Source organism: Leopardus geoffroyi, chromosome E1 (genome assembly GCF_018350155.1).
Source record: "Leopardus geoffroyi isolate Oge1 chromosome E1, O.geoffroyi_Oge1_pat1.0, whole genome shotgun sequence".
Taxonomy (NCBI): Eukaryota; Metazoa; Chordata; class Mammalia; order Carnivora; family Felidae; genus Leopardus; species Leopardus geoffroyi.
In genome coordinates, this window is record NC_059330.1 from 11310724 (window position 1) to 11337601 (window position 26878).

Sequence of the window (26878 nt, forward strand, 5' to 3'; positions counted from 1 at the left end):
ACTGAAGCTCCTGACCCGTTGTCCCTAAAGACCACCTTCATAGACATGCAGCCAACTCATTCTTTTTGCTCCTGATGCCAGGCAGAGTTCGGTCTCTGTTGCTGACAGCCAGAAGAGTTCTGAACTACGCTGACGTATAAATAAGGAGATGCTACATACGTAAAATTCTGGAGGCCTAAACCTGTCCCCAGTTTGCTCTAGCAGCCATAATAGCTTTGTTGTTTACATGCCCCTTTTCTTTCCGTATTTGCTTTTGCAAGGATTTCTAAAACTTATAAAATTAGAATACGCTCATTAAAATAACTGAAATAATATAGAAGTAAAAGGGGTTAAAAAAAAAAAGCACACTTAATAACCACACATTCGGGGGCAGTGGTTTCAACATTCATTCAGAGGTTGCGAGGTCCTGGGGGAGGCCGGGTGCCCCCTCTTGGCTGCCCTCCCCAAGCCAGGTGGGGGTGGGGATGGGTGGACCGCATCTCTCTCCCCCAGGGCCCTGCCTCTGCCATTCCCAGGGGCAAGTGGGACTGGTGTCTGTTCCCCAGCTCGCTGTGGCCAGATTTCCCAGAATGATACCCAGGACCTCAGACACCGCCCATCCTGGTCTGGATTTTCCAGGAGCCTTTTCTGGCCCTGGTCTTAGACTGACAGCTCTTGGCTATGACTGACTTTCCGGAGATGCTGCTCCCCTGGGTGGCTCCCGCACTCCGGGTGCTCTGCCTTGCACACCTATGTGCTGCCTTTTCCTTAGGCATCAGCAGTTCGTGTGGAAAAGCCAAAACAACACAACAAAAAACCAGGATGTATTCACCAGTTCCAAATGAGTTACTAGCAATGACAGGACTGCTCAAAAGGTCCAATTTTAATCTTCAACATAGACATGGGATCTGCCTCTACTACCCCCGGTTTGGTCTCAGCTCATTGCCATTGTTTCCTGGACCGCAGCGGCAACTGTCTCACTCACTAGTCTCTCTGCTCTGGCCCTGGGGTGCCACACTCTATCCTCCCGCAGCCAGTGGGATCTTGTGAAAAGCTAAGTCCCATCCTGTCCCTCTTCTGCTCAGGACCCTCCCGGGGCTCTCATCTCACTCACTATAAAAGCCAAACACTGCCTGTTGGCCCCCAAGACTGATGCTAGCTGACCTCCTCACCTCTCTGATCTGTCTCCATACAGGGGTGCCTGCCTCAGGGCCTTTGCCCTGGCTGTTCCCTCTACCTGGAATGCTTTCCCTGGATCTCTGCGTGCTTCCTTCCCTCACTTCCTTCTAGTCTTTGCTCAACTGTCACCTTCATGATGAGGCCTCTGACCACCCAATAAAACACTGTGCTCCACCCCCAACTCCCCTTTTTCCCTCCCCTTGATTTTCCTCCATAGCACATATTACCTTTAACATACACTATTTTTATTTTAATTTTCCCATCACCTGGATATCAGTTCCATGAGGACAGGGGTTTTTGTCTTTTTTGTTCACAGTTGAATCCCTAGTGCCTAGAACAGCACCTAGCATATAAGAGGCATTTTATAAATACCAGCAAAATGAACCTTAGGAAGGGAGGAGGTGAGCTAAAGGAGGCTAAAGCCCCCTCTGGTGACAGCCATTCTGCAGTCCCTTCGCCCCTCCCACCGCTGAGGTGGCTGGGCCCAGGGTCCCTTCCTGCTCTGGGTGGTCAGCCGTGGAGGCCATGCTCTGGGGAGGCCTGTGGGTTCATGAGGCCTGGGCCAGGGCTGTGCCTGCCTGGCCCACTGCTGTGTCCCCGTGGTCCGCCCCAGACTGGCTGAGGCAGGGCCTCAGCAATTCCCCTGTCGTCTCCTGGATGTCCCGGCAGGCAAGCACAGAAACCCAGGACAGAGCAGGAATGTGAAGCAGCCCGGGTCACTGCTGTGGAGCCACCCGCACAATACACGCAGCACCCTGCCCGCCTCTCTCGCTTCCTCTCGCACCCCCTCTGTCCTGAGCCGCTGGCCTTCTCGAGCGAACACACTGTGCGTGTGTTACCTCACTTTCTCCTCCTAGCCAGAGCTTGAGACATGGACTATCATGTTCCCATTTTACAGAAGGGGACACGGAGGCACTAAGGACCTGTCTTCCCACGAGGCTGTCCTCCTGCTCCTGAGGCGCCTCTCCTGCTTCCTGCCCCCAGCGCACATCCTCCTCCGCCCCATGGCTTCTTCCTGGCTGCGTGGGACCACCCTTCTGGGTTCCACCTGCCAGGGACCCCGCTCCAAGAATTCCATGTGGGATCCATGACGGAAGCAGCGGGGCCTTTGGGTTCATTTAGAGTTGGAGTGGGAGAATTTCATCTTTTTTCCTATTATTCAGAATCAGCAGTGCCGTGGATATTCAAATGCTAATGATACTCAGTATTAACTTTTCAAACACTCTCTGCCATTCCTATGCCTTCTAACCCACGCGGGCCCGCCCGCTGATGTGGGTCCCGTGATCCTGGATTCTGCGTGGAGTTCTGGGGCAGAGAAGCCAGGGGCGGGGCGCTGGGCCGCCTGGTGGCCCCAGCCCAGCCCGGGATACGCACTTTGGAAGTCCAGCCGCAGTGAAAGCACATCCTTGAAGAGGATGCCCTCCTGCCTGGCCAGCTGCCCAGCCTCGTCCCGTGGGCCCTGTTCTCCCACAGCCAGCTTGAGCATGTCCTCGTCCATCACTCTTGGCTCCACTGAGTCGTACAGCCAGTTCATTTTCCCTAAAAAACACCACGTTCCTCCTCCACAATCTGCTCCTTCCTTTGTTTGAAGACAGGGTTTGGCTGGGGTCTTTTTAAGGAGCACGGTGACAGTCACGGATGCTCTGAGGCTGCCCCTATCCCGGTCCGTGGCCCACCGCACTGAGAGGCCGCTATGTTTGCACTAAGGCTTCTCCAGGCCTTTTCCAGCAACCGTCTGTACCCGTCCTGCCTGGCACCCATCTGCAGGGGTGCACCCCTTGGTCCCACAACCATGGCTGTGACCCTACCCCCACCCCGGGGACTGGTGGTCCACACCGGTCTCTTCAGCCTTGGGAGCTCAGCTGCCCTATGGCCATGGCCGTCAAAGCCTCTGGCTTTCCTCACCCACTGTTACTCAGTGTCTTGCCACCAACTGCTGACCATGATCCTTGGCAGCTCCAGCCAGGCATAGCAGCTGGTGGCTCCCCTTCTGAGAGAGTCGTCCCCATCAGGCAGTGGTATCCGTACTCCCCCCATCTCACCACAAGCCGCCCAGTGCATGGATATTGGCAGACACTGACCTACGCTGGCCATTCATATTCTCCCGCTGAGGAATGTGAACTTGGGGCAGTGGGATGAAAGTCTCATCAGAGCTGCCTGTGTGAGCTGGGGAGGAACTGGGGGGGGCCATGGGCTGGCCAGACGTGTGGTTAAGCGGAGATAACAAGAGGGGGGTGAGGCAGATGGACAGAGAGAAACAGAGACGGGAACCTGGGTGATCCAAAAAATAAGACAGAAGGGCGGACAGACTGACAGTCTTTGCTGGGTGTCCCACCCCTATTGTCCCTAATTCCAGGCCCTGTGAGAGTTTCCTGACTCCTCACATTAAATCCTCTTTTAGTTAAACTGACACCAGTAGGTTTCTTTTTTTTCTTTTTTTTTCAATTTATTTTTGAGAGAGATAAAGTGGGAAAAGGGCCAGATGAGGGGCTTGAATTCATGAGCCATGAGATCATGACCTGAGTCCAAGTAGACACTAACACAACTGAGCCACCCAGGCGCCCCTAGGTTTCTACTGCTAATGGGCCAAAGGGATCTGGCTGAGACTCTGCAGGCCCACGGGGGATCTGTGGAGTTGGTCAGTTGTAGGCTGACCCTGGGCTGCTGTTCCTGGCTGGACAGAGCCATGGCCCTGGGAAGCCTGGGCACCCCAACCTCATTCTCATCATTATCAACATCCAGAAGGGTTGGACCCTGCTGGAAGGCACCCCCTATTGGAAGTTCCCAGATTCTGCCTCCTGAACCCTCTGGAAACTCAGTCCTCCCTTCTTCTTTCCACTCCTGTGTCTCTCCTCCCTGCTGGCTTCACCATCTACCTTCACCCTCTTGTGTCCCCAGCACCCAGGCCTCCTCCCTGATGCTGGGCAGTCCCTGTATTATTCCACTGAGTGCTGCTGGAGAGGCTCCCGGTGTTGGGCTGATGGTGTTCACTGAAAACTGGGGTGGGCCGGGCAATCCTGCCACCTGGTCTTAGAGACTGCCACTGCCCGCTGCCCTCATCGGTCCTCCCCCACCATCCACTTGGATGCAGCTTATGTAAATATGAATCTTCCATTTCTGGGCTGTCTGTGATCAAATGTCCCTGTGCCTTGAACTCTCATGCATCCTTTCCTTCTGCTCCTTAGGAGCCACAGCCTCCCCTCCACCCCCTTCCCCCCTCCCCTGCACTAACCCCCACCCCCCACACCCCTTCTCCACCTGCGCCTTCCATCTTCCCCTCTCCAGGCTCTCAACGCTGGCTCCAACTCCTTAGGGTGAATGAATCAACTCCCAAAGACGTTTCTAGTCCTCCGCCTCTTTCCATCTCCCCAGTCTTTTGAAACAATTTTTTCTAAGACTTCCTATAACCTGACACCAGCTTGCCTTTGGGGAAATTTTAATGTGCTGGATTTGGCAGATGTTACCTGCAAAGTGTTTGTGCGTCTTCAAAGAAAAATGCCGTACTCTGGGAAATGCTTCTTAATTCCGATTTCAAAACTCTGACTGAATTCTCATCACTCCCACCCCATCTAGGCCTGGCACCTGGGAAGGATCAGGCTTGCTTTCAGTCAAGCCCACAGTCACTCCGCAGCGTGGAACGGTTATGAGGCACAATCTTTGTTAAGGGCAGAATTTGGAACTTGAGCGTGCATCCTTCGGCAGCTAACCTCACCTGTCTAAGCCCTTGATTTCCCATCTGTAAAAATGGATAATTCCTCCCTCCTACATTTGTTTAAGATCGTGTGTGTAGCCCACACATGTGTAATGAATTCACATTTTTATTCACAGCTACTACAAGCTGTGAATAAAACAGATCTCCTTCCCTCTGTTTCAGATGTGAATCAGATCATCATACATTTAATTACAAACCATGACAAGTTTGTAGATGTAGGGAACTAGGACAGCATACATCAGGGGCACCTGACCTGGCCAGGGGAGACAGGGCCGAGATCTGAAGGATGGGTAGGAAAGAAGGAATAGGGAACTGCACAGTGAGGGCCCCCAGGTGGGAAAGAATGAGACATGTTACTTTTGGGCTGAAGGAATGCAAGGTCGAAGAGGCCTACAGGAGTTTATTATCTTAGGATCCCTGGGAAGCTCCTGGGGCTTAATAAGGGCAGTGATGTGAACAGCTTTCAATTTTAAGAAGCTCACTCTGGCTACAGTACAGAGAACTGCAAGGGTTGTAAGGGGAGAGATGAGGGGAGTGGTGGTCAAATTAAAGGGAACTTAATTTACAGGTAGGACTAATCATCTGCAGTTTCCAGATGAGGAAATGGAAGCTAGTTGGAAAGGCTGAGTAATATGCCTAATACATCTATATGGTATACGGCGGAGGCAGGAGAGCAGGATTCCAGAGCCCACTTCCTTAATCCTGACTCAATCGTACCCAGGGCACTGTGGATTTTCATTGTCACAGGGCATGGAGTTTCTCACAGCCCTTCTGGCTCGGGGTGGAGGCCCGACCGCTCCTCCCCTAAGGGGATTTTAGCAATAATTTACCACCCAACCTGGATTCCTGTTGACTTGCCTGACAATGGTGTTGTTGGTGAAGACCAGAGGTAGGAGATGGGAAAAGCAGCAGCGAGTTTTACACCACTGTCAATGGAGCAGCCTCCTCACGGAGAAACAAAACCAGAGTTGTCCAGTGAAACAAGAACTTGGGATCATTTGAATCTGAAAAACAAAGCCCCTATCGGCCATGGATTAATAAGAAAAATCAACTATTTACCGAGTGCTTACTGGGTACTAAGTGCACATTCATTACTTGATTACATGTCGGCTCTGGAAGCCATTGGAGAAAGGAGTCCTAATTCTCTAATTTCCCAGGTAGGGAAACTGAAGCCTGGGAGGGGAAGGAAATTGTCCAAAGTCATACAATGAACTACTGACAAGAGGCAGACAAGGAACTCGGGTAACTGTATCCCAAGCCAAAATACTTTATACAGCACCAAGGTAAAGAATAAAAATAAAGAAGAGACACAATTTTATGACAGTGAAGAGGTCGGATATGAGGGTTAAACACCTGAAGAACTTATCAATGGACCGGGTAACTTTCGATAAAAGAGATCAGGCCAGGAGGCGCGGGGTGGAACCCCTAAAAATCTCTTTGGGCCCTGCTCCCCCAGGGAAATGCTTCCTTAGCGTTTTTCTCTCATCCAAAGGCTGGAAGCCCAGGGTCTCAGCGCGGCCGTAAGTGGCTGACAGAGAACCTGTGTGCTTATTTTATAGGTGAGGAGCGCCGGGCCGACTCCCAGAGAAAAAAGGTCAGAGGAAAGCTTTAAGTCGGGGTTCTGTCTGCCCACGCGAGACCTCCCGCACTCTCAGGTCCAGGGTCTCACCGTCTGAAGCGCCGGCTACCGGACTGGTTCCATGCAGCAGACGCTTCGCTCGGTAGCTAAGGGAACCAAGCGCGGCCAGTCGGTTGCTAAGGGGAAGTCTCGAGGTAGACATCCTGGGTGAAAGTTGACGGTCACGTGACAGCATTTCTTGGGTGGGGAAATACTCCTACCACCAACCAGCAGTAGAAAAAACAAATGTTTCTCCAATCAGCGCCTTCTATGGGCAGGGATATTAGTAGCCCCGCCTCTCCCCCGCCCCCTATTGGAGTGATTGACTCTCCTCTTGACCAGTAATAGTAAGGATCCACTAGATTGACCAATATATAGATGAATCAAAATACACAGACTCCCGTTCGGGGGCGGGCCAGGGGAGGTGCCGCTACGCCTGACGGAGATTCCTGTGACCTAGCTCGCCGCTCCGCCCAATCGGACGCCGCGGGGTAGGTGGGGCTTCGCGAGGGAGGTGTGGGGGCCAATCGGAGAAGGGCTTGGCAGGCGTTGCCCAATAGGGACGCGACAAGGGGTGGGGTCAGGGGCCGGGCGTTCGGCGTTCGAGAGGGTGGGGCGGGGGCAAGTGTCAGTCAGGTCGGGAGCGCGGCGGGGGACAGCGGATACCCGGGCGGCTGACAGGGGGCCCGGGCCGCTGCCGTGTTGTCCGCTCAAGATGGAGTTCCTCCTGGGGAACCCTTTCAGCACCCCGGTGGGGCAGTGCCTCGGTAAGGCCGCGCAAAGGGTGGGCAATCTGGGTGGGCGGCGGCGGTGGACGGGGCTGGTGAGGACCGCGGGCCTCTGCCGGGCACCGGTGCCACCTCACCGGCGTGCCGGGCATCCTTGCCGTCGCGCCTCTGCCCACGGGCTGTCTGCGCCTGCTCACGGCGCCGGTGCCACCCTGCCAGGCGGCTTCCCGAGGCCCAACTGGGACTCGGAGATGCTCCGCGCGTCCCTCCGGATCAGGCCCAGCCCTTTCTGGCTGATAGAGGTGGTGCTGGCTGCTGGTCGGCTTACCTCTTCGCCTACTGGGAGATGCCAGTGAGTGCGTCCTCATCCAGGCTGACAGTGTCGCTGCCACTGCCGGCAGAACCTAGTTCTCCCACACCCTTCTTCCTCCATCCTTGTCCCTCTTTTCAGTACCAGCAGCCCTCACACCGGGCACCCTCCCAGAGAATACTGCCTGCTCTGAGACTTGCTAATTAGAATTGCAACTCAGCTAGGCTGTAGGAGGGACTGGGATTGTGGGGAAGTGTTCCTAGAGGGTGATTATCTTGGCGTGGGGATGGCATGCCTGACTGCCTCTGGGAAAGAAGGGAGCCTGCGTTACTTAATGATGAGAGCCCTGGACTGGGAATCATGAAACCTGGGCTTCCGTAGGGTCTTTGCCAATGACTTTCCCTGTATGACCTTGTGCGAGTCACTGCTCTTTCTGGTTTGCCATTTTCCGTGTCACTGCTCTTTGTGGTTTGAGGGTTTTGGAGGTGAGATATGGTAGGTCCCTTCAAGTTCTCAAGTTTTAGTATTCTTTATAGTAGTCTCTGCACATTGACTATTGCTTTCCTGCTCTATTAAGTTTGCCCAAAGCTGAAGTCTATTGGTGACAATGCAGAGAGAGGGGTACTGTGCAGCACCTGTTAATCCTATACGGGGGCTCTGGACACCTGGAAAAGGGCACCAGAGGTGACCAGTATCCTGGGTAAGGAAAGCCCAAGGCTAGGTAAAAGAACACCAGAATGGCCCCCCTGTATGGGATTTCTTTACTTAAAAGGCAACTTGCCTTTTCACCCAACGCAGGAACTTAAGCCAAGTGATTAGTTGAGAATGTTGATTGGTTTCTTTTAACGGGTTCCTCCTAGTTGGTGGAAGGACTGGTAAAACGTCTTTTATGAGCCGGACCTTTCCTGTCCTTATGGGCCTGGCTGGTTTTGTCAGTAGTGATTTGATTATTTCCTGCTTCACTTAACGATTTTCCAGTTTACTTATCAGCCTTTAGCGGGGTATGTGAAGTTATTGAGGCCTCTCCTGGTGGCTAACTGGCATTTTGGAGCCTTTCTTTTCATTGTAGTATAAGGTCTTTGGTGAGGGATGATGGACACTGGGCCCTGGAAGAGTCTCTTCCCACCTTTATGGACTATGATGTCTATCGTCTGTCTAGATTTTCTTCATTTCCTTTCCTCAGGTGCTCTTTCACTTGCAGCCATATTCCAAAACCTCATTTCTCACTTGGGTATTGAATTACAGCAAGTTACTGGAAGGACCTGGCGAACTTGGAAGGATTTTTTTTTCCTCCTTCCTTTACAGTAGGAAGTTCTACACCTTCATACAGAGTAGTACAGTTTAAGTGAGATACTGGATATAAAACACTTAGCGTGGTATCTGGGACATAGTAGAGGCTCAATAAATCATAGCTGTCACTGTTAATAACAGAATAGTTAAGTTCAGGTTGAATTTGCTATCTGGAAAGGATATGTGGGACAACTGGCCCATCTGTGACCTGTGACCAGGTCCCAGATCCACCAGCCCTTGTAAAAGACGCTTGAACATAAAGAGAGCAGAGCCTCCTCATTGCCGGTTAGCCAACAGGCAAGGCCTAGCTAATTTCACAGTTCAGATAAGTAATTAGAGGACGGAATGAGGTTCTAGTATATATTCTGTGCTGTTGTAGCAAAGCATAAAAGTGATTTTCATGACATTTAGTGTTGTTAGTATTCTTTTGAAGGTATTGCCAGGTGGTTGATGGGAGGGAGGGGATACAGAAATAAAACAACAAAGCTGGTGATTAACAGCAGCAGTTATAGCTTACAGGAAGCAATTCTACAGCTGTTATTTGCTTCTTAGGGCCACTCTGCAGTGTAAGCTTTATTGTCCTTCCCACTTTAGAGATGGGGAAACTGAGGCTCAGGGGAGTAAAGAAAGCCACTGGTCAACTGGTAAAAGGGAGAGCTGGGATTTCATAGCCATCCTGGTCCTCAAGGGATTGATTGATGGTATGAAGCGAGAGAGCACAGATGCACAGAATAATGATCACTCACAGAAGGCCACTCCATAGTTAAGTGTTCAGCGGAGCAGTGGGGATTTTCAGTGCTCTTAGGAGTCCAAAAGAATTCATAAGAGCCGGGGAGGTGAGACTGGCTTCGTTGAGCCCGAGAGCTGCTCACGACGGTGGGTGGGAATTAGGGAAGAGGACACCCCATGTGCGGGGAAGGGTACATGAGGCAGGGAGCGGGGTGGGAGCACATCTGTGTTCACCAGTCTGAGTGGAAAAGACGTGGCTTTGGGGAACAGTGGCAAGTTGGGTGTGGGCCCAGGGTGAAGCCTTGTTTTGGGGGTGGGGGTAATAACATCAAAGATAACATTCTTTTTCTGAATTCAACTTTCAGTCTTCTCTGGTCCTCATGTTACCCACTTATGAAATAATACCTCTCAACAGCTGCGTGGGGCTTGTACAGAAAGAATCCTATCCGTTTCGTTCAGTAGGCCTTTTGAGTGCCTGTGGGTGCCAGGCTCTGGGCTACACATATTTACAAACTGCTCTCAGGGAGCTTTCAGTTGAGGTAACATGTTCACCAAAGGTGTGGTGGAACTGCAAAGCATTAGGCTTGTAGTCTGAGGGCTTGATAATTAGTATTTTTATCATTGTTTTTGGTGGTTTTATATCTTTATTTGACAGTCTGGTTGGTTCTCACCCACGTTAACTGTACATTTTGGAAAGTGGTGATAGGTACGTAGGTAGAGAATGTGCATAGCTTGTTTGGTGACCCTTCATGTTTATTACACTTTCTGGACAATCCTGCAAGGTTTCGGCATGGGCCTTTCCTTGTGCCTTTGGCCCAGACAACTTGGTTGAGACTGATGTCCGTGCACACATCTGGGAGTTCTGGAGTTCCCATCTCCTTCATGGCAAATTTCTGGATCTTTTTGAGCGCCTGAGGGGCACTCTTCCTGAAACCCACCGCATAGATGCACTTGTGAAAGTTGATGGTGTGTTTTCTGGTCACTGCCTCCTTGATGGCAGAATGGCCCTTCTCACCACCCTGCTTTGTGGGAGCTGTTCTGCTGGGTCCAGATTGGAAAGGGGTAGGATAATTACTATTTTATGCCTGGGGCCTCACATGGACATTGTAAGCTGGTGCTATTTGAATGCACGGATAAGCCCCCAGTCGGACATAGTCACCTGTGTATACTTGTTTCCATCCTACCTGTCCTTCTAGAAGGTGGTTCCCTAGTAGAATGCATGGTTTAGAGCAGAATGAGCAGTAGTACAAGGAACTAAGAAGTGTGGAGGAAGAAAAAATACTTTTATTTCTGGATTTTCTCCTCTGAAACAAATTTCCTAAGGTTACTGTATTTTTTATTAAAAATTTTTGTTTTAACATTTATTCATTTTTTGAGAGACAGAGACCGTGTGAGCTGGGGGAGGGACAGAGGGAGGGAGAAAAAGAAGCCAAAGCAGGCTCTAGGCCCAGAGCTGTTATTAGCACAGTGCCCGACGCGGGGCTCAAACTCATGAACTGTGGGATCATGCCCCGAGTTGAAGTCAGACCCTTAACCAACTGAGCCAACCAGGTGCCCTGGTTACTGTCTTTAAAAAAAAATTTTTTTTAATGTTTGTTTATTTTCAAGAGAGAGCATGCATAAGCAAGCGGGGGAGGGGCAGAGAGCTAGAGAGAGAGAGAGAGAGAGAGAGAGAGAGAGAGAGAGAATCTGAAGCAAGCTCCAGGCTCAGAGCTGTCAGCACAGAGCCCGGTGCTGGGCTTGAATTCACAAACCGTGAGATCATGACCTGGACCAAAGTTGGACGCTAAACCAAATGAGCCACCCAGGTGCCCCAGGAAGATTTTTGTCATAATCTAAACCCTCCATGACCGCTGGGGGGTTGGATGTCCTATTCCAGGAGTTCCCCAAGTCAGGTCCATGATGCTCTGCAAGAGTTGACAGTTCCTTTTACTGGCTGGAGAACGTTTTCAGATTATTCTTTTTCCAAGAGTGAAGTTTGGAATCATTTAAATTAAAAGATTAGTGAGTAGTTAATTCTGATGGGAATATTGGGGGCGGGGGTGAGGTGGTTCAGGGAGGATCATCTATTCTCTTCCTGGTTCGGCTTTCATAAACAGGTAAGAAGCAGATACTCTGTTGCAGAGTTTGTGCTTATAGGTTGGGTGGTGTTAGACATAAACAGCCTCCTAGTGCCCTGGGGATGCTAGGTGTTTGACAGCCTGGGGGTTGGTTCCAAGAAGAATTAGTTATCCCTCAGATTGCTATTGTGTTCTGCAATTTGCCAAGCCCTTTTGACTCCTTTTGACTGAAAGGAGCTTAAAACCATTAAGCACCTACTGTATGCAAATTCTGTTCGAGGGATTGCATTTAATCCCAATAGCGTTTTAATGGTCTCATTGTTATTGCTGGTGTTTGGTGGTCTCAGTGTTTTGCCTACAAGGCAGCTGAGGCCCTGAGAGGTTTAAGAGCCTTGTGTAGGGCCTTGTGCGAGAGATTGGTGCCAGAGTTAAGCCTGGAATCCACTCCTGATCCAGTCAGTGCTCATTTTGTGCTGCCGTGTTGCTTCTTGTTCTTCAGGTCTCATGATTCATGGTCGGTAGAATCACCTGGAGGGCTTGTTAAAACAGATTGCTGGGTCCTACTCTTGGGAGTTTCTGATTCACTAGGTGCAGGCTGCGGCCTAGCGTTCTACATTTCTTCCCAAGAGATGCTAATGCTGCCGCTCGTCCAGGGACCACACTTTTGAGAACCGTTGCTCTACATGAAAAGTTCTGAAAAGTTCTGCTTCCTTAATCTTTTATCTTTCTTCAAATGGTAAATATGGGTTTTCTTATGGACAGACCATATAAGTGGGATCATTTAGAAATTGGTCATTCATTCAGTGGCTCTATCTTGCCTCTGTGTATGTATCAAGCTGAGCATTTACCAGGATGCTCCGTTTAGTAAGGGAGTGAAGACAAGTACCTCAATCAGCTATGGTAAAAAGGGGTGGCATTAGACTGGACAGATAAATGAAGTAGGAGAGTGGAGGATGGAAGGGCTTATTACCTCCAGTAGTAACACCAATAGCCAGAGGCTTACTGTGTGCTGGAGACTGAAGTGGTCACTTTCGGTGCCTTGCAGTCCTATGATCCATACACACAACAATACCATGAGGGAGGTACTGTTATTGTCTACATTTTGCAGACGGGGACCCCGAAGCAAAGAGAAGGTCACACAAGTAGGGAAGGGAGCTGGGGTGGAACTCCCCAGCATTCTGGCTCCAGAGCTGGTGTCCTGTTATGTTGTGCTGCCCTCAGCAGGGGAGGGGTGAGGAGGAACACCTTAGGAAGGAAGGAAGAACTCTGGAAAATTCAGGAGGTGGTGGCTGCTGAGCAGGGCTTTGATGGACAGGTGGAAATGGAGAAGGAGGCTAGAGGGCTCTCTTGGCAAAGACAGCAAGCCACTTGAGCACAGGCTGATGTTGAGGGGGGAGGTGCATAATACCATGGGTTCTATTGGCCTAGCAAGGGAGTGTGGTGGAAGGTGAGACTGGAAAGGTAGGGTTAGGCCTGAGGGTAGGGGGCTTCAAAGGTTGGCCAGATAGTTTGGGCTCTTTCATTAGTGGCACTGAGGAGCCAGGAAGAACATCTAGGGAGGGGAGTAGCATGGGTGTCATTACAGAGGCGGGGAGATTTCCCCTTGGCAGTCACCAAAGGTCATTCATTCTTGTCCCTTACCATCAAAGCCCCTGTGTGCGCAGGGCAGGGGTCCTACAGGGATGTCAGTAGCAGTCACTGCTCATTCCTCCCAGGTTTGGGGTATGGCCCTCCTTATGAGCCCCCATCAGAGAGGAGAAGTGCTGGGGCAGGTTGCTGGGCCACGGGAGGAAATCTGGGGTGCTGAGAGCATTTGTCCTTAACTGCCTGGACAGCTTATAAAACACCAGTCAGTCCTGTGGTGAGGGTCAGCGTCTCCTTGTCCTGCCCTGCTTTCCATGTGCAAGACCAAGGAGCTAAGGCACTCACAGGGCTTTGCTGAAGGTGTTGTCATTGCTTAGAGTGGACTATTTGGGATATAAAAAATTCTTACAGAATTGCGTTTTTTAAAGAACAGTGCTTATCCATGTAGAAAATTTGAAAAATGTACAAAAAAATGCAAAGGAGAAAAAAAAATGACCATGATCTGTTTTCTTATAAACTCATTGAGATTCTTCTCATTTCATGTAATAAGTGGAATACTTGTATATTTCACCCTGTTTGCTCACGCCTTGGAGGTGCAACATTGTATAAATACTCTTGTGTATTGCTGTGTAATTTACTTGTTTTTTTTCTTGGTTGGGGGTGGATGTAGAGTGAGGAAGAGTGTAAACACAGTGCCCAGAGGAGTTTCAGTTAAGGGTTATTGTTCTTGACCTAGCAGATAAATCACTCAGAAATTTAGGCTAACCTAGTAGTCTGAAAAGATATAAATAACATTCAGGCTTGCTTTTTTTTTTTTTTTTTTTTTTTTTTTTTTTTTTTTTGTGGTGACCCACCTTGTTGTGGCTAGGAGAGGGGTCGTTAAAAACCATTTTCAGGGTCGCCTGGGCGACCTAAGTGTCCGATTTAGGCTTAGGTCATGATCTCACGGTTTGTGAGTTGGAGCCCTGCATCAGGCTGTGTGCTGGCAGTGCAGAGCCTGCTTGGGATTCTCTGTCCCTCCCCCACCTCTCTCAAATAAAACTAAAAATAAATAAATAAATAAACACCATTTTCAGACTTGGTGCTTATTTTAGTGCTCCCACTAATCCTCCTGACCTGGAAGAATGTTGCTGATCTTCTGGTTAGCGTGCCTGCTGTCTGGCAGCACCTGCCTCCTCCTCCAGGAAGTTTTCCTAGGCCGCCCTGCTTATGGTGCTGAATCTCTTCTCTGAACTCAACAGTGTTTGTTATTTGCTTTGGGTCTTCCCTCACCTGTAAAAAAGCGTATTACTTACTATCCAGGTTTTTGTGAAGATGAAATGTGAGAATGAGAATAAAGTCTCTAGTACAATGTCCTGCACTCAACTAATAGACTAATACACACAGACCTGTTGATTCATTTCGTCCTGCCTGGTGCAGTTTCCTGAGGTTATTTATTTTATGTCTCCTCATGTGTTTTATTCCCTTATTTTCTGAATGAGCCTGGAGCCTCCCTCAGGCAGGATGCCTTTCTGTTTCTTTGTGACCTTCACAGAATGTGGCAGAATACACTCTGCATAGTTACTCCAAACGTTCTTTTCTATCAGTCTTATTGTTTAGCGTCTTTCAGAGCTCAAAATATTGGGCATCTGGGGCGCCTGGGTGGCACAGTCGGTTAAGCGTCCGACTTCAGCCAGGTCACGATCTCGCGGTCCGTGAGTTCGAGCCCCGCGTCAGGCTCTGGGCTGATGGCCCGGAGCCTGGAGCCTGTTTCCGATTCTGAGTCTCCCTCTCTCTCTGCCCCTCCCCCGTTCATGCTCTGTCTCTCTCTGTTTCCGATTCTGAGTCTCCCTCTCTCTCTGCCCCTCCCCCGTTCATGCTCTGTCTCTCTCTGTCCCAAAAATAAATAAACGTTGAAAAAAAAAAATTAAAAAAAAAAAATATTGGGCATCATTTACTGATCCTCCAGCGTCTTCTAGGCATCCTGTGACACACATTAGCTTGTTACAATATTATTTTTTCTGAAAACTCCATTAAGTCAGTGGTATGATCTCCATTTTACAGAGAAGGAATGGCTTAGAGGAGAGGAGCGGAGAAACTTGCCCAAGGTTCAGGGGATCAAGCTCCAAGGCTTGTATTCCCAGGGCCTTGTAGTTTGCAAGCTTGGTCTGTTTCCATTTAGAGAAGGACGGGCCTTAACTGATTGCATGTGGGAGTTCCGGAAGCTAGCATAGTCCCATCAAGGAATTCTAGAGCAATGGGATGCCGCTGTCCTGTCTTTGTTCTCTTCCAACATTTGACACTTTTTGTTTTAGATTCGAGTTAGTCCTGTCTCTGGTGTGACTGGCCCGTGTGAGGCCATTGACCATTCTAATATTCACTTCCCTGATCCATAAACAGGGAAGGGAGGTGTGTATGTGACGAGAATACCTGCTCTGTGGTGTCTCACGGGGTAAGAGGATCAACGAGATGCCTTACGTAAAAGCAAAACGTGGTGTTACGTTAGAGCTCCTTCTATGCATCAGACTAAATGTTCCATGAGGGCATCTGTTTTTGTTTGTACTTGTTTTTTGATGTACTTCTAAAAATTGGGGTAAAATAAATCCAACATAGACTTCATCATTCTGACCATTAAAATAAAGTTCAGTGACATTTAAGTACATTCCCAGTGGCACGCAGCCATCACCGCCATCCATCTCCAGAACTTCCTTCGTTCTGCCTACCTGAAACTCTGGACGCATTGATAGCTCTCCTCTCTCCCCTCCTCCAGCCCCTGGTGGTAACTATTCTACTTTCTGTCTCTGACTGTGACTACTCACGGTACCCTCACATAAGTGGGTCTTTTTGTGACCGACTTATTTTATTTAGCGTAATGGCATTAAGATTGCTTCACGCGGGAGTATGTTTCAGAATCTCCTTTCTTTTTGAGGCTCAGAGTATCCCATTATATGCGTCTACCATATTTTACTTACCCATTCCTGCATCTTTGGATACTTGGGCTGCTTCCACCTTTTGGTTACTGTGAACAATGCTGCTGTGAACACGGGTGTGCAGATACCCATTCGTGTCCCTGCTTTCAGTTTGGGATATATATACCTAGAGGAAGAATTACTGGATCGCAAGGTAATTCTGTTTTTGATATTTTGCGGAAGACCTGCCATACTGTTTGCCACAGTGGTTGTACCCTTTTACATTTCCACCAGCAGGGCAGAGGGCCCCGATTTCTCCACGCCATCGCCAGAACTTGTTATTTATTTTATTATTATTTTTTTTTAATGGTAGCCATCTTACTTGGTGAAGCGATCTCTCGTTTCAATTTTTATTTGCGTTTCCCTAATCATTAGTGACAGTGAGCATTTTCTCATGTGCTTATGGGCCGTTTGTGTATCTTTGGAGAAAGTCTGTCCAAATCCTTTGCTTGTTTTTTTAATCAGGTGGTTTTTTTTTTTGTGGTGATTGTTGCTGAGGTCTAGGACCTTTCTCCATACGTTGGATATTAATAGTAGCTACGTGATTTGCAAATAATTGTCTCCCATTCTGTGGGTTGCCTTTTTCCTCTGTTGTTCGGGTCCTCAGAGGCACAAAAGTTTGTAATTTTGATGAAATCCAGTTTTTTTTTTTTTTTTCTTTTGTTGCCTGTGGTGTCGTGCCCTGATTTTTCAGGAGAGTCTAACACATGTCTTGAAGACCAGAACAATGACGCCAGCACTGCTAGTCAGCATGACTCTTCACCAGGAACTGGGCTAAGTACCTTACATGCATCATTTCCTCTCATCCTCACAGCAGCTCTGCGAGGCAGGTGCCATCATTCACATTTTCTAGAGCAGGGAACCGAGGCTTAGCAATTAAGTCCCTTCCCCAAGGTCTGTGGATAATAAGTGGCAGAGCAGGGACTTGAACCCAAGTCTGTGGACTTGAGAGTCTGTGGACTCCAGAGCCAGTGCTCGTTACCACTAAACTGGAGAGCTCAGTAACTATTAGAGATTGAATGAATGAACACCTGAATGAACTTGGCAGCTGAAAATCTGACAGTAGCTGTCCCCAACTCAGATGTGTGTTTGTGTTAGAAATTATTCACCGAGTTCAGTCTTAGTGTTTCAGCGCACAAGTGTCTGCATCCTTCCAGCACGTTTTCTGAGAGTTCTATTAAAGGATGTGCTTTTTAAAAAAAAAAATTTTAATGTTTATTTATTTTTGACAGAGAGAGAGAGAGAGAGACAGAGCATGAGCGGGGGAGGGGCAGAGAGAGAGGGAGACACAGAATCCGAAGCAGGCTCCAGGCTCTGAGCTGTCAGCACAGAGCCCGACGTGGGGCTCGAACTCCTAGACCGCGAGATCATGACCTGAGCCGAAGTCGGACGCTCAACTGACTGAGCCCCCCCAGGCACCCCAAAGGATGTGCTTTCTTACAACTCAGTGAGGCTCTTTTTGCTCATGAAAGACCTGTGTATACCCACGTATTTACTTACTCTTTGGATTTACTTTTCTCTTTGGATTAGTTTTAGAACTGCGGTGCTGGAAGGTGGGGGGAGAGGGGATTTAAGCAGATGTTAAGTTGTCTAACTGACCAACTTGCCTTTGAGACGTTACCAGCTGCTGTTTTAATCATTCATGAAGCACCAGCCTTGTAGTCTGGAAGGCACGTCAAAAATTCTGTTTCAGGTTTTGGTTTAAAATCGAGTGTAATGGAGAGAGACGGATTCCTTCATCTCCAAGAATCGGGCTGCACATCTTTGAGAGCTGGGGACAAGGACGGAGCCCTGTAATAGGACGCTGTTGAGTGTTTTTGCCACTTCTCAAAGGAGAAACCACACAGAGTTCTGGCACATCATTAGTCAAAATAGGAAATGAGGCCTGAGAAATGATGTTGCTTGGCGTTGGGAAGCAGAATTTGCTAGTGGCTTCCAGAGAGTGAGAATCCCTCGTGTTAACTCTGTAAATTCTTAATCCAGCAATTCAAAGACTCCTTGAATTCAAGCTAGAGGAGCATTAGCAGCAGTTGGTCCAACCCCCCCTTATTTTTGCAGGTGAGGAAACTGAGGCCCAGGGAAAGTAGGTCTGTGACACCAACTCAGTGTCCTACAATTCAGTTCTGACCTACCTGGAGTTGTTGCAGATGCTGCTGGTTGAGGGCTCAGTCTGCCCCCAACTAGGACCCCGGTCCCAAGTTCCAGGCTGCCACCTGTCCTTCACGGCTGGCTACAAATTGAGGGTTCCCATGGCCCCCTCCTCAGGTTCAGGAATTTGCTAGAAAGGCTCACAAAATAGAGGAAGATTCTTTACTTACGTTTATTGTAAAGGATTCGACTCAAGAACAGCCAACTGGAAGAGATGCACAGGACAAAGTATGAGGGGGAGGGGTGCAGAGGGCCGTGCCCTCTCTGGGCACACCGTCCTCCCCACACCGCAGGGTCTTCGCTAACTCGGAAGCTCCTTGAACCACATCATGTAGGCGCATTTGGTTAAGTCATCGGCCGCTGGTGATGAATTCCTTTTCCAGCCCCTCTCTCATCCTGGAGGTTGGTGGAGGTGGGGGCGGGGGTGAAAGTTCCCAGTCCTCCGATGCCTGATCTTCCTGGTGTCCGGCCCCCATCGTGAAGCCGTCTAGGGGCCCCAGCCAACTTGTCATCCCATTCTCATACAAAAGACACTCTTAGCACTCTGGAGATTCCAAGGGTCTTGGGGAGCCGTGTGCCAGGAACTAGGAACAGAGATCAAATACGTATTGCCTACTGTATGAAAGTGACTTGCCAAGGTCCCACGTGAGTCCGTGGTAAAACCGGGGGCTTGTCTTTCCTCTTACCTCAGGGCCCTTTGCCCAGTTAAGGATATCCGTATATGGGCAGGGAGGCTAAGGAAAGTAGTAGCAGCCTGACATTTAATGAAGGGGCAGGTTTTTTTTCCCTAAGATTTTATTTCATCTTTTCTTTTTTAATTTTTAAATGTTTATTTTTGAGAGAGGGAGAGACATACACACACACACACACACACACACACTCTCACAGTGTGAGTGGGGGAGGGGCAGAGAGAGGGGGGAGACTCAGAATCTGAAGCAGGCTCCAGGCTCCGAGCTGTCAGCACAGAGCCCGACGCGGGACTCAAACTCACGAACTGTAAGATCATGATCTGTGCTGAAGTTAGACGCTTAACTGACTGAGCCACCCAGGTGCCTCTATTTTATCTTTTATTTTATTTTTTTTTTATTTTTAGATAGCATTCAAGAAGGGCAGAGAGAGAGAGAGAGAGAGAGAGAGAGAGAGAGAGAGAATCTCAAGCAGGCTCTGTGCTAAGCATGGCACCCTAACACAGGGCTCGATCCCATGACTGTGAGATCATGACCTGAGCTGAAATCAAGAACCAGACACCCGACTGACTGAGCCATCCAGGCAGCCCAAGATTTTATTTTTAAGTAATCTCTGCACCCGGTGTGGGGCTCGAACTCATGACCCTAAGATCAAAATTGCACTTCTCACCTACTGAGCCAGCCAGATGCCCCTGAAAGGCAGTTCTTGACTCAGGTTCATGAAGGCAAATGTTTTTTTAATGTTTGAAAGTTAATCACACACATAATTTGGTGGGGGTGACTATTTAGGTTTGAAGGTTGAAATGAAATTAGTTCATAAAATCACCTTTGGTATTTATTCTGTTTCAGCTGCTTTTTCTGGCACCAGTCCAGAATAGACAACCTAATCCCAGGCTAGCACTTGGGAGGCCTGGCATTGGTCAGCACTTTGCAGCTGATTTGCTGTGTGACTGTGAGTTGGTCATGTCCTACCTGAACTCATTTGGAGAAGGGTGGATTGAACAACAGAGTCTCCAAGTTCATTTCCATGCTGAAAGCTTAAGACCTGAATCAAAGTGGCTTTTAGCTTTTCTTTTCTTTTTTTTTAACTTTATTTATTTTGAAAATTTTTAAATATATTTATTTTTGAGAGAGAGAGAGAGAGAGACAGAACGTGAGTGGGGAGGGGCAGAAAGAGAAGAAGATACAGAATCTAAAGCAGACTCCAGGCTCTGAACTGTCAGCACAGAGCCTGATGTGGGGCTTGAACTCACAAGCTGTGATATCATGATCTGAGCTGAAGTCGGACGCTTAACCGACTGAGCCACCCAGGTGCCCCTATTTGTTTTTAGAGAGAGAGAGAACGTGTGTGGGTGTGAGTAGGGGAGGGGCAGAGAGGGAGGGAGAGAGAGAGAGAGAGAGAGAGAGAGAGAGAGTCCCAAGCAGGCTCTGCACCATCGGCATGGAGCCTCATGGGGAGCTGGAACTCAAGAACCATGAGGTCATGCCCTGAGCCGCAGTCAGACACTTAAGCGACTGAGCCAGCCAGGTGCCCCTAGTTTTTCTTAAGACCGTTAGCCTTCATAGGAGATTCTGATGTCTTTTGCATCCAACTTATATACGTGTGTGTGGATTTTTTATTTTATGTATGTGTTATACACGCGCGCGTGCGTGCAGATTTTGTAACATTTTTCCTTGAGATGTAATTTACTTATGGCAAACCGCACAAATCTGAATTGTTAGTTTCAACAAATTCTTGGTTAGTTGTAACCCACACCCTTACTAAGATAAAGACTTTCACCCTCATCCTGGGACATTCTCTGCTGCCCCTACCCAGTCAGCCCTCCCCTCCAACACACCCCTTGCAGAGGTAACCACTGATCTCAGCTCTGTCACCAGAGAGGAGTTCTGCCTGCTCTAGAAGCTTCTATATGTGGAGCTGTACAGTGTGTACTCTTTTGTTTGAACCCCAGTAGTATTTTGAAGAAGTGTTCTGCTTTCTCCTTCAGTCCTAAGAAGTCATACGCATTCCCTCCAGCTGCTGTCTTGAAAAGTCGCGTGGTCTGGGGTCCTGCCGGTCCCCGTGAGCTCCTGTGCTTTGAGAAGGGAGGGCCCTCTGCCAGTGGGTCACCATATTGCCTGCTGAGTGTGAGGGAAGACACGGAGAGAACAGCTTGGTTTCCAGATACCGGGTTGGGTTTGTTTCTATAATTATTGGTGTCACAGCCTTCCCACTTGTCAACTGGGCAAATTGGATCTACCAGCAGACGAAAGAGACTAACTCTGACACCCGAAAATGTCACTTGTAATGGCACGTTTCTGACAAGGTGCCCGTGAGACACACTCGTTTCAATCTCATAAATGCTTTTGAACAGAAAGGCAGACTGCTCCAGGGAGCAAGAGCAAAAGGAAGGGAGGGGAAGGGAGGGGAAGGGAGGTCCGGAAGGGCCCAGCAGACGGACTGGGGAGCCAGACGGTGATGGAGGTATTGGGGGCCTCTCTTGGCTGTGGAGCCTAGCGTTAGTGGGAGGGGATTTGTGTGTTTGTTTTTCTTCATAATATCTTTAGCCTTTGTTTCCTTTTCTTAGTTTTCACCTCCTCTAACTTAGGCCAGCCCTGGTCGTGCCTGGGTCGTTGCAGATCCCTTCCAGCCGGCCTCCTTCATTCCATTCTCCCTCCCTGTCTACACAGTGACCACTCAAAACTTGGGACACATCTACCAGAACCCTCCCGGAACTCCGTGTCTCCTTGAGAATTAATTCTAAACCTAGGCTGGCATTCAAGGCCTCACTGACAGAGCTTCTTCCTGTCGGCTCTGTCCCGGACCTCTGCATGCACCCTCCTTCCCTGCACTCCTCACGCTTGCTCTGTGCGTGGCATTGCTTCTCTCTTGTTCATGCTTGAGATCCATTCAAGACCTGGCTTGGATTCTCCCACTGCCACAAAGCTAGCCCAGAAACTCATGAACTGTGGTGGTGCTTCTGTTTGTTGCTGTGTATTTAATAATTATGTGACTGTTTTAGTGCACCGTGTAGAGGGGGGTGGGAATTTGAAGTCCAAGTTGAATAATGCCCCGGGCCTGCCCTGAGAGGAGCTTGGTGCACTGGCCCAAAGGGAAGCTTCTGTGTGTGGGGTAGAAGGAAGGGAAGGGACCCAGTGTGCATGGAGCACCTACGTGACCCAGGAACAGTGCTGGGGCCTCCGCTGGTTCTATCTCATTTAACCCTCTTGACCTTGGGAGTTGGGCACTTTCAGTCCCGAGGGGAGTTTCTCAGAATCACACAACCAGCAGGACTGAAACCCAGTGAGGTCTCCAGCAGCTTGTGTGCTTCCTACCCACCTTCCCAGGCTTCTGTGGTGTTGGGGACAGGTCATTGGGTCAGGTGTCAGCTGCCTCCAGATCCTACTTGTGTGTATGCTGATGGCTGCGACTTCCCTTCTGGGTTGAGGCCAGGTGATGCTAGGGCTCTGCCCCCATGTTAGGCCTTGTTTGGGAACTTGTCTGTTCCCCAAATAAATGGTGAACCCCTTTGGGGGGTGGGGACTATGGTTCTTCATCCTCCTGGGGCCAGGGAATGCGGCCTGCCTGCTTGTCTCCATCAGTTTTGGGGAAGAATTCTGAGACCAAATTGCTATTTCCTGATTCATTCATTCTCAAAGGCACAGAACAACTCTGCATACTTTTGAAAAAATGCTGTGGTAGGGTTGCCTGGGTGGCTCATTTGGTTGGGCATAGGAGTCTTGATTTTGGCTCAGGTCGTGATCTCAGGGTTGTGGGATCGAGCCCCACGTCAGGCTCTGTGCTGAGTGTGGAGCCTGCTTAAGATTCTCTCTGTCTGTCTGTGTCTCTCTCGGGGTGCCTGGGTGGCTCAGCTGGTTAAGTGTCTGACTCTTGGTTTTGGCTCAGGTCGTGATCTCATGGTTTTGTGAGTTTGAGCCCCACATTGGGCTCTGTGCTGACAGTGCGGAGCCTGCATGGGATTCTCTGTCTCCATCTCTCGTCTCTCTCTGCCCCTCCCCAGCTCGCACTGTCTCTGTCTCTCTCAAAATAAATAAGCTTAAAAAAAAAAAATTGGGGCACCTGGGTGGCTCATTCAGTTAAGCGTCTGACTTCGGCTCAGGTCATGATCTTGTGGTTTGTGAGTTCCAGCCCCGCAGTCGGGCTCTGTGCTGACAGCTCAGAGCCTGGAGCCTGCTTCGGATTCTGTGTCTCCTCCTTTCTCTGCCCCTCCCATGCTCGTGCTCTGTCTCTCTCTGTCTCTTAATAATAAATAAACGTTTAAAAAAATTAAAAAGAAAAAGAAACATTAAAAAAAAATTCTCTCTCTCCCTCTGGCCCTTCCAACTCATGTGCACCTGCTTGCGTACTCTCTCTCAAAAATAAAAATAAAAAGATTGTGTTAAAGTGCACATAACACATAATTTATCATCTTAGCCATTTTTAAGTGTACTGTTCAGTGGCATTAAGTACACGCATTATTGTGCAACCGTCACTAACATCCAACTCCAGACCTTTTTCATCCTGCCAAATTAAAAGCGTACCCACTAAACAACTCCCATTTTCCCCTCCCCGCCTACGCAACACCCCCCCCCCCCCCGCCCTGCCCCGTTCCCTGACAACTCTGTGTCTATGAATTTGATGACTCTGAGTACCTCCTATGAATGGAATCGTAGCGCATTTGTCCTCCTGCGACTGGCTTATTTTACTTGGCATAATCGAGATTCATCTATCCTGGAGCATGTGTCAGAATTTTTTTTCCCTTTCTAGGGCTGAATAATATTCCATCGTATGGATACACGACGTTCGCGTATCCATGCCTCCAGCTTTGGACACTTGGGTGGCTTCCACCTTTTGGCTGTTGTAACTAATGCTCCTGTGAACATGGGTGTGCAAATACTCATTCAGGTCCCTGCTTTCGGTTATTTTGAGTATAAACCAAGAAGTGGAATTGGTAGATGTGGTACCCCTATTTTTAATTCTTTTTGGGGAACCTCCATACTGGTCCACAGCGGCTGTGCTATTTTACTTCCGTTCCTCCCAATGTGCACGAGGGCGCCAGTGTCCACACACCCTTGCTGACATTGTTTTATTGATAGTAGCCATCCTCATAGGTGTGAGGTGGTTGCACAGTTTTGGGGGGAGTCTGTCCTTCAGGATCTACGTAGATCCAGGATTGTTCGGAGCCTAAGTGAAGGATGTGTGTCTGGAGTAAGGCAGAACATCCATCCCATGGGGGGTATTACGTTCCTTTTCCAGCATGTCCTATTTGCTAAGTGATGCTGTATGGTGGTGGTGGTTACTCAAAATCGCATTGTCGGTACCCACCTAGCCTTCCGGATTTAGAGGCGATGATGGACTAGAGGAACTTGAGGGGTCCAGTCGTGGGTTCAGTGACAGAGTAACAATTGGAGCCCTCAGTTGGGCTGGTAGCATCATCCTGGCCCCTTGTGAATTGATGTCATCCAGGAGAAGACCCCTCCTATCTTCGGGAAAACTCACTGCCCTGGGCACACAGTCAGGTTGCAGTGTGATGGGGTGGGAGTGGGGGGAAGCGGGGCAGCCCCCTGGTGAGACACAATCACCACCCTCAGCGAGTTTTCCACTGAGAGGGAGATAAATGCGTCATTTCAGTGCCCAGGGGAGTCTGGGATAGAAGTGGGGACAAGGCCCATGGGAGGCTCAGAGAGCGGAAGGAAGGTTCCCTGAGAGCGCTGCCTGAATCTCTCTCTCTTTTTTTTAATTATTATTAAATTTATTTATTTATTTTGAGACTGAGAGACAGAATAGGCAGGGGAGGGGCAGAGAGAGAGGGAGAGAGAACCCCAAGCAGGCTCTGCGCTGTCGGTATGGAGACCGATGTGGGACCCGAACTCGCCAACTGTGAGATCAAGACCTCAGGCAAAACCGAGACGCCTAACTGACTAAGTCACCCAGGTGCCCCTGCCTGAACCTGGTTTTGACGGACCAGTAGGAGCTGGCCAGAAAGAGAGAGAACAGAGTTGGAGGAGGGAACCCGCCATTGGGCTTGTTATTGAACTTCTTCAAATGTGTGCTTTTGGGGGCGCCTGGGTGGCTCAGTCGGTTAAGCGTCCGACTTCAACTCAGGTCACGATCTCGCGGTCTGTGAGTTCGAGCCCCGCGTTGGGCTCTGGGCTGACGGCTCAGAGCCTGGAGCCTGCTTCCGATTCTGTGTCTCCCTCTCTCTCTGCCCCTCCCCCGTTCATGCTCTGTCTCTCTCGGTCTCAAAAATAAATGAACGTTAAAAAAAAATTTTTTAAAGCAAATGTGTGCTTTTGTTTGAGAGAATGTCCCAAGGGCTCTTTGGTTTCCAAACTTGATAGACTTAGGGAGAGGGGTGTGAGATGGCACCTGCCTCAGAGTCCTACAAGGGACAGGAAGGTGCGGGTAAAGGGGAAGGGAGCAGCCTTTTGGGTATGGTCTCCCAGAAGCCCCATTGCAGCCCCACTGTGGTGGTCAGAAGGCGGCCTTTGAGAAAGGGCCCCGCTCCCTGGCAGCCTTCCTTTGGTGGAGGCAGAGAGGGAAGGGGAGCCTCGGGGTGGCCAAGGGCCTTCTGCAGCGGGGGCCAGCAGTCAAACCCCCGTCTCTGCGGCTCCTCTACCCAGAGGCTGCCTGCTCTTTATTTATTTTTTTTGTGTGCCAACTGTTTGTTTATTTGCCTTTCAGTGAATGGGCATTGACCCGTGCACTCCTCCTTGTTTAAAAATTAGACAATGAGAAGTATGTTCTGTATAAAGTGTGAGTCCCTACTTTCCCACCCCCACTTGGCTCCCCGGAGGCAACCCTGTCAGCTGCTTAGTGTGTGGTCCTTATGCCCTGAAGTTTCTTTTGTGCCATGGGATCCTACTGTAGGTTTCATTTTACAGCCTGCTTTTGTCATGCTTTTGTAGATTTTGGAGCTCTTTCCATGCAGCATATTCAGATGCACTTCATTGTGCATAGCACTCCTTAGAGTGGATCTGCAGTTTATACAGCCATGCTCCTACTCGGAGGCAGCGGATTTTCATCCTTACAAACAATGCTGTAGCAACGTGTCTTGGTACACTTACGCATTTCTTTGGTTTAAATTCGCAGAGGTAAAAGCCTGGGTCAGACTCTTGGAGCAAATGAAACGGACAGAGTGCCCGTTTTCCCTTCACCCGCATCCGTGCTGGGTATCTTCCCCGTTTCTGCGCATCTGAGGAGGGAAAAGGCATTTGGTTGGTGGTGGTCCCTGCTCCCTAAAGGGAAAACTGTCTCTGAGATGTGTGGATGAAAGCTTCCGCCTTTGGCTGACTTCCTTCTGGAGCGCCACGTCGTATGGAAATGCAGGGTAGAAAATGCCTGCTGGCGGAGCTGCAGAGACGCTCTGTTCCTCCTGCTTCCTTGGCCTCCCTCTGCCTTCTATCAGGCCAGCCAGGACCTTTGCTTTTCTTGTTGAAGGGTTTGCTCCTAAGAACCCTTTTGGTCAGCATTTTTTAGTTGACTTTCATAGGAAGTATATAGGTGCCTCGCTTCTTGGCCCTTCCTGCCTGCCTGCCAGCCCTGAGGGACAGCTCCAGGGCGGCAACTTTGATGCCCACACTCCTGTTCCCTTGCACGTTCCTGGTGACATGCGAACCTTGAGAATCCACAGGGTCTCCCTCCTTGTTGCTTAACCCAGTAGAGTAAACTAAAGTCAGGCGTTGTGCAAATCCTTTCATTAGGGGCCGAGCAGAGGAGTAAAATTCTGGTTTCCTCCAAATCTGAGGAACGTTGTGAAAGACTGGATTTCAGCTTTGGTTCTCTGCCAGAGAGCCAGGGAGTGGGTGAGGGGGAAATTGCCCTTTAGTGAAGGTTGCTGGCCATTCTCCTTGCAGCAACCTTTAAGGCACGCACTGGTGTTATTTTCTCTGATTTATAGCGAGGCTGAGTCACATGCCGGAGACCT

General features: G+C 49.4%; 2 protein-coding genes across 13 annotated transcripts in view; one reads left to right on the forward strand and one right to left on the reverse strand.

Annotated features, from left to right (window-relative positions):
* DRC3 (dynein regulatory complex subunit 3) overlaps positions 1–6685 on the reverse strand; it is a 34224-nt gene extending 27539 nt beyond the window's left edge. For 2 of the 6 annotated variants that reach the window (XR_006714745.1, XM_045487594.1), the window contains exons 1-3: positions 6540–6685; positions 5729–5890; positions 2533–2697 (exon numbers count right to left, since the gene is read on the reverse strand). Coding sequence is in view for 5 of the 6 variants with exons in the window: in XM_045487594.1 (XP_045343550.1) it covers positions 2533–2692 (160 nt within the window). In the remaining variant the exon portion in view is untranslated. The remainder of the gene's footprint in view (positions 1–2532; positions 2698–5728; positions 5891–6539) is intronic. The other 4 variants (XM_045487590.1, XM_045487589.1, XM_045487593.1 and 1 more) reach the window with 4 other exon arrangements.
* Positions 6686–7064: 379 nt separating this feature from the next.
* Positions 7065–26878, forward strand: part of TOM1L2 (target of myb1 like 2 membrane trafficking protein) — a 122755-nt gene continuing 102941 nt past the window's right edge. For 2 of the 7 annotated variants that reach the window (XM_045487595.1, XM_045487598.1), the window contains exon 1: positions 7065–7255. In XM_045487595.1, coding sequence (XP_045343551.1) covers positions 7204–7255 — 52 coding nt within the window. In that variant the 5' untranslated portion in view covers positions 7065–7203. The remainder of the gene's footprint in view (positions 7256–26878) is intronic. The other 5 variants (XM_045487602.1, XM_045487603.1, XM_045487597.1 and 2 more) reach the window with 4 other exon arrangements.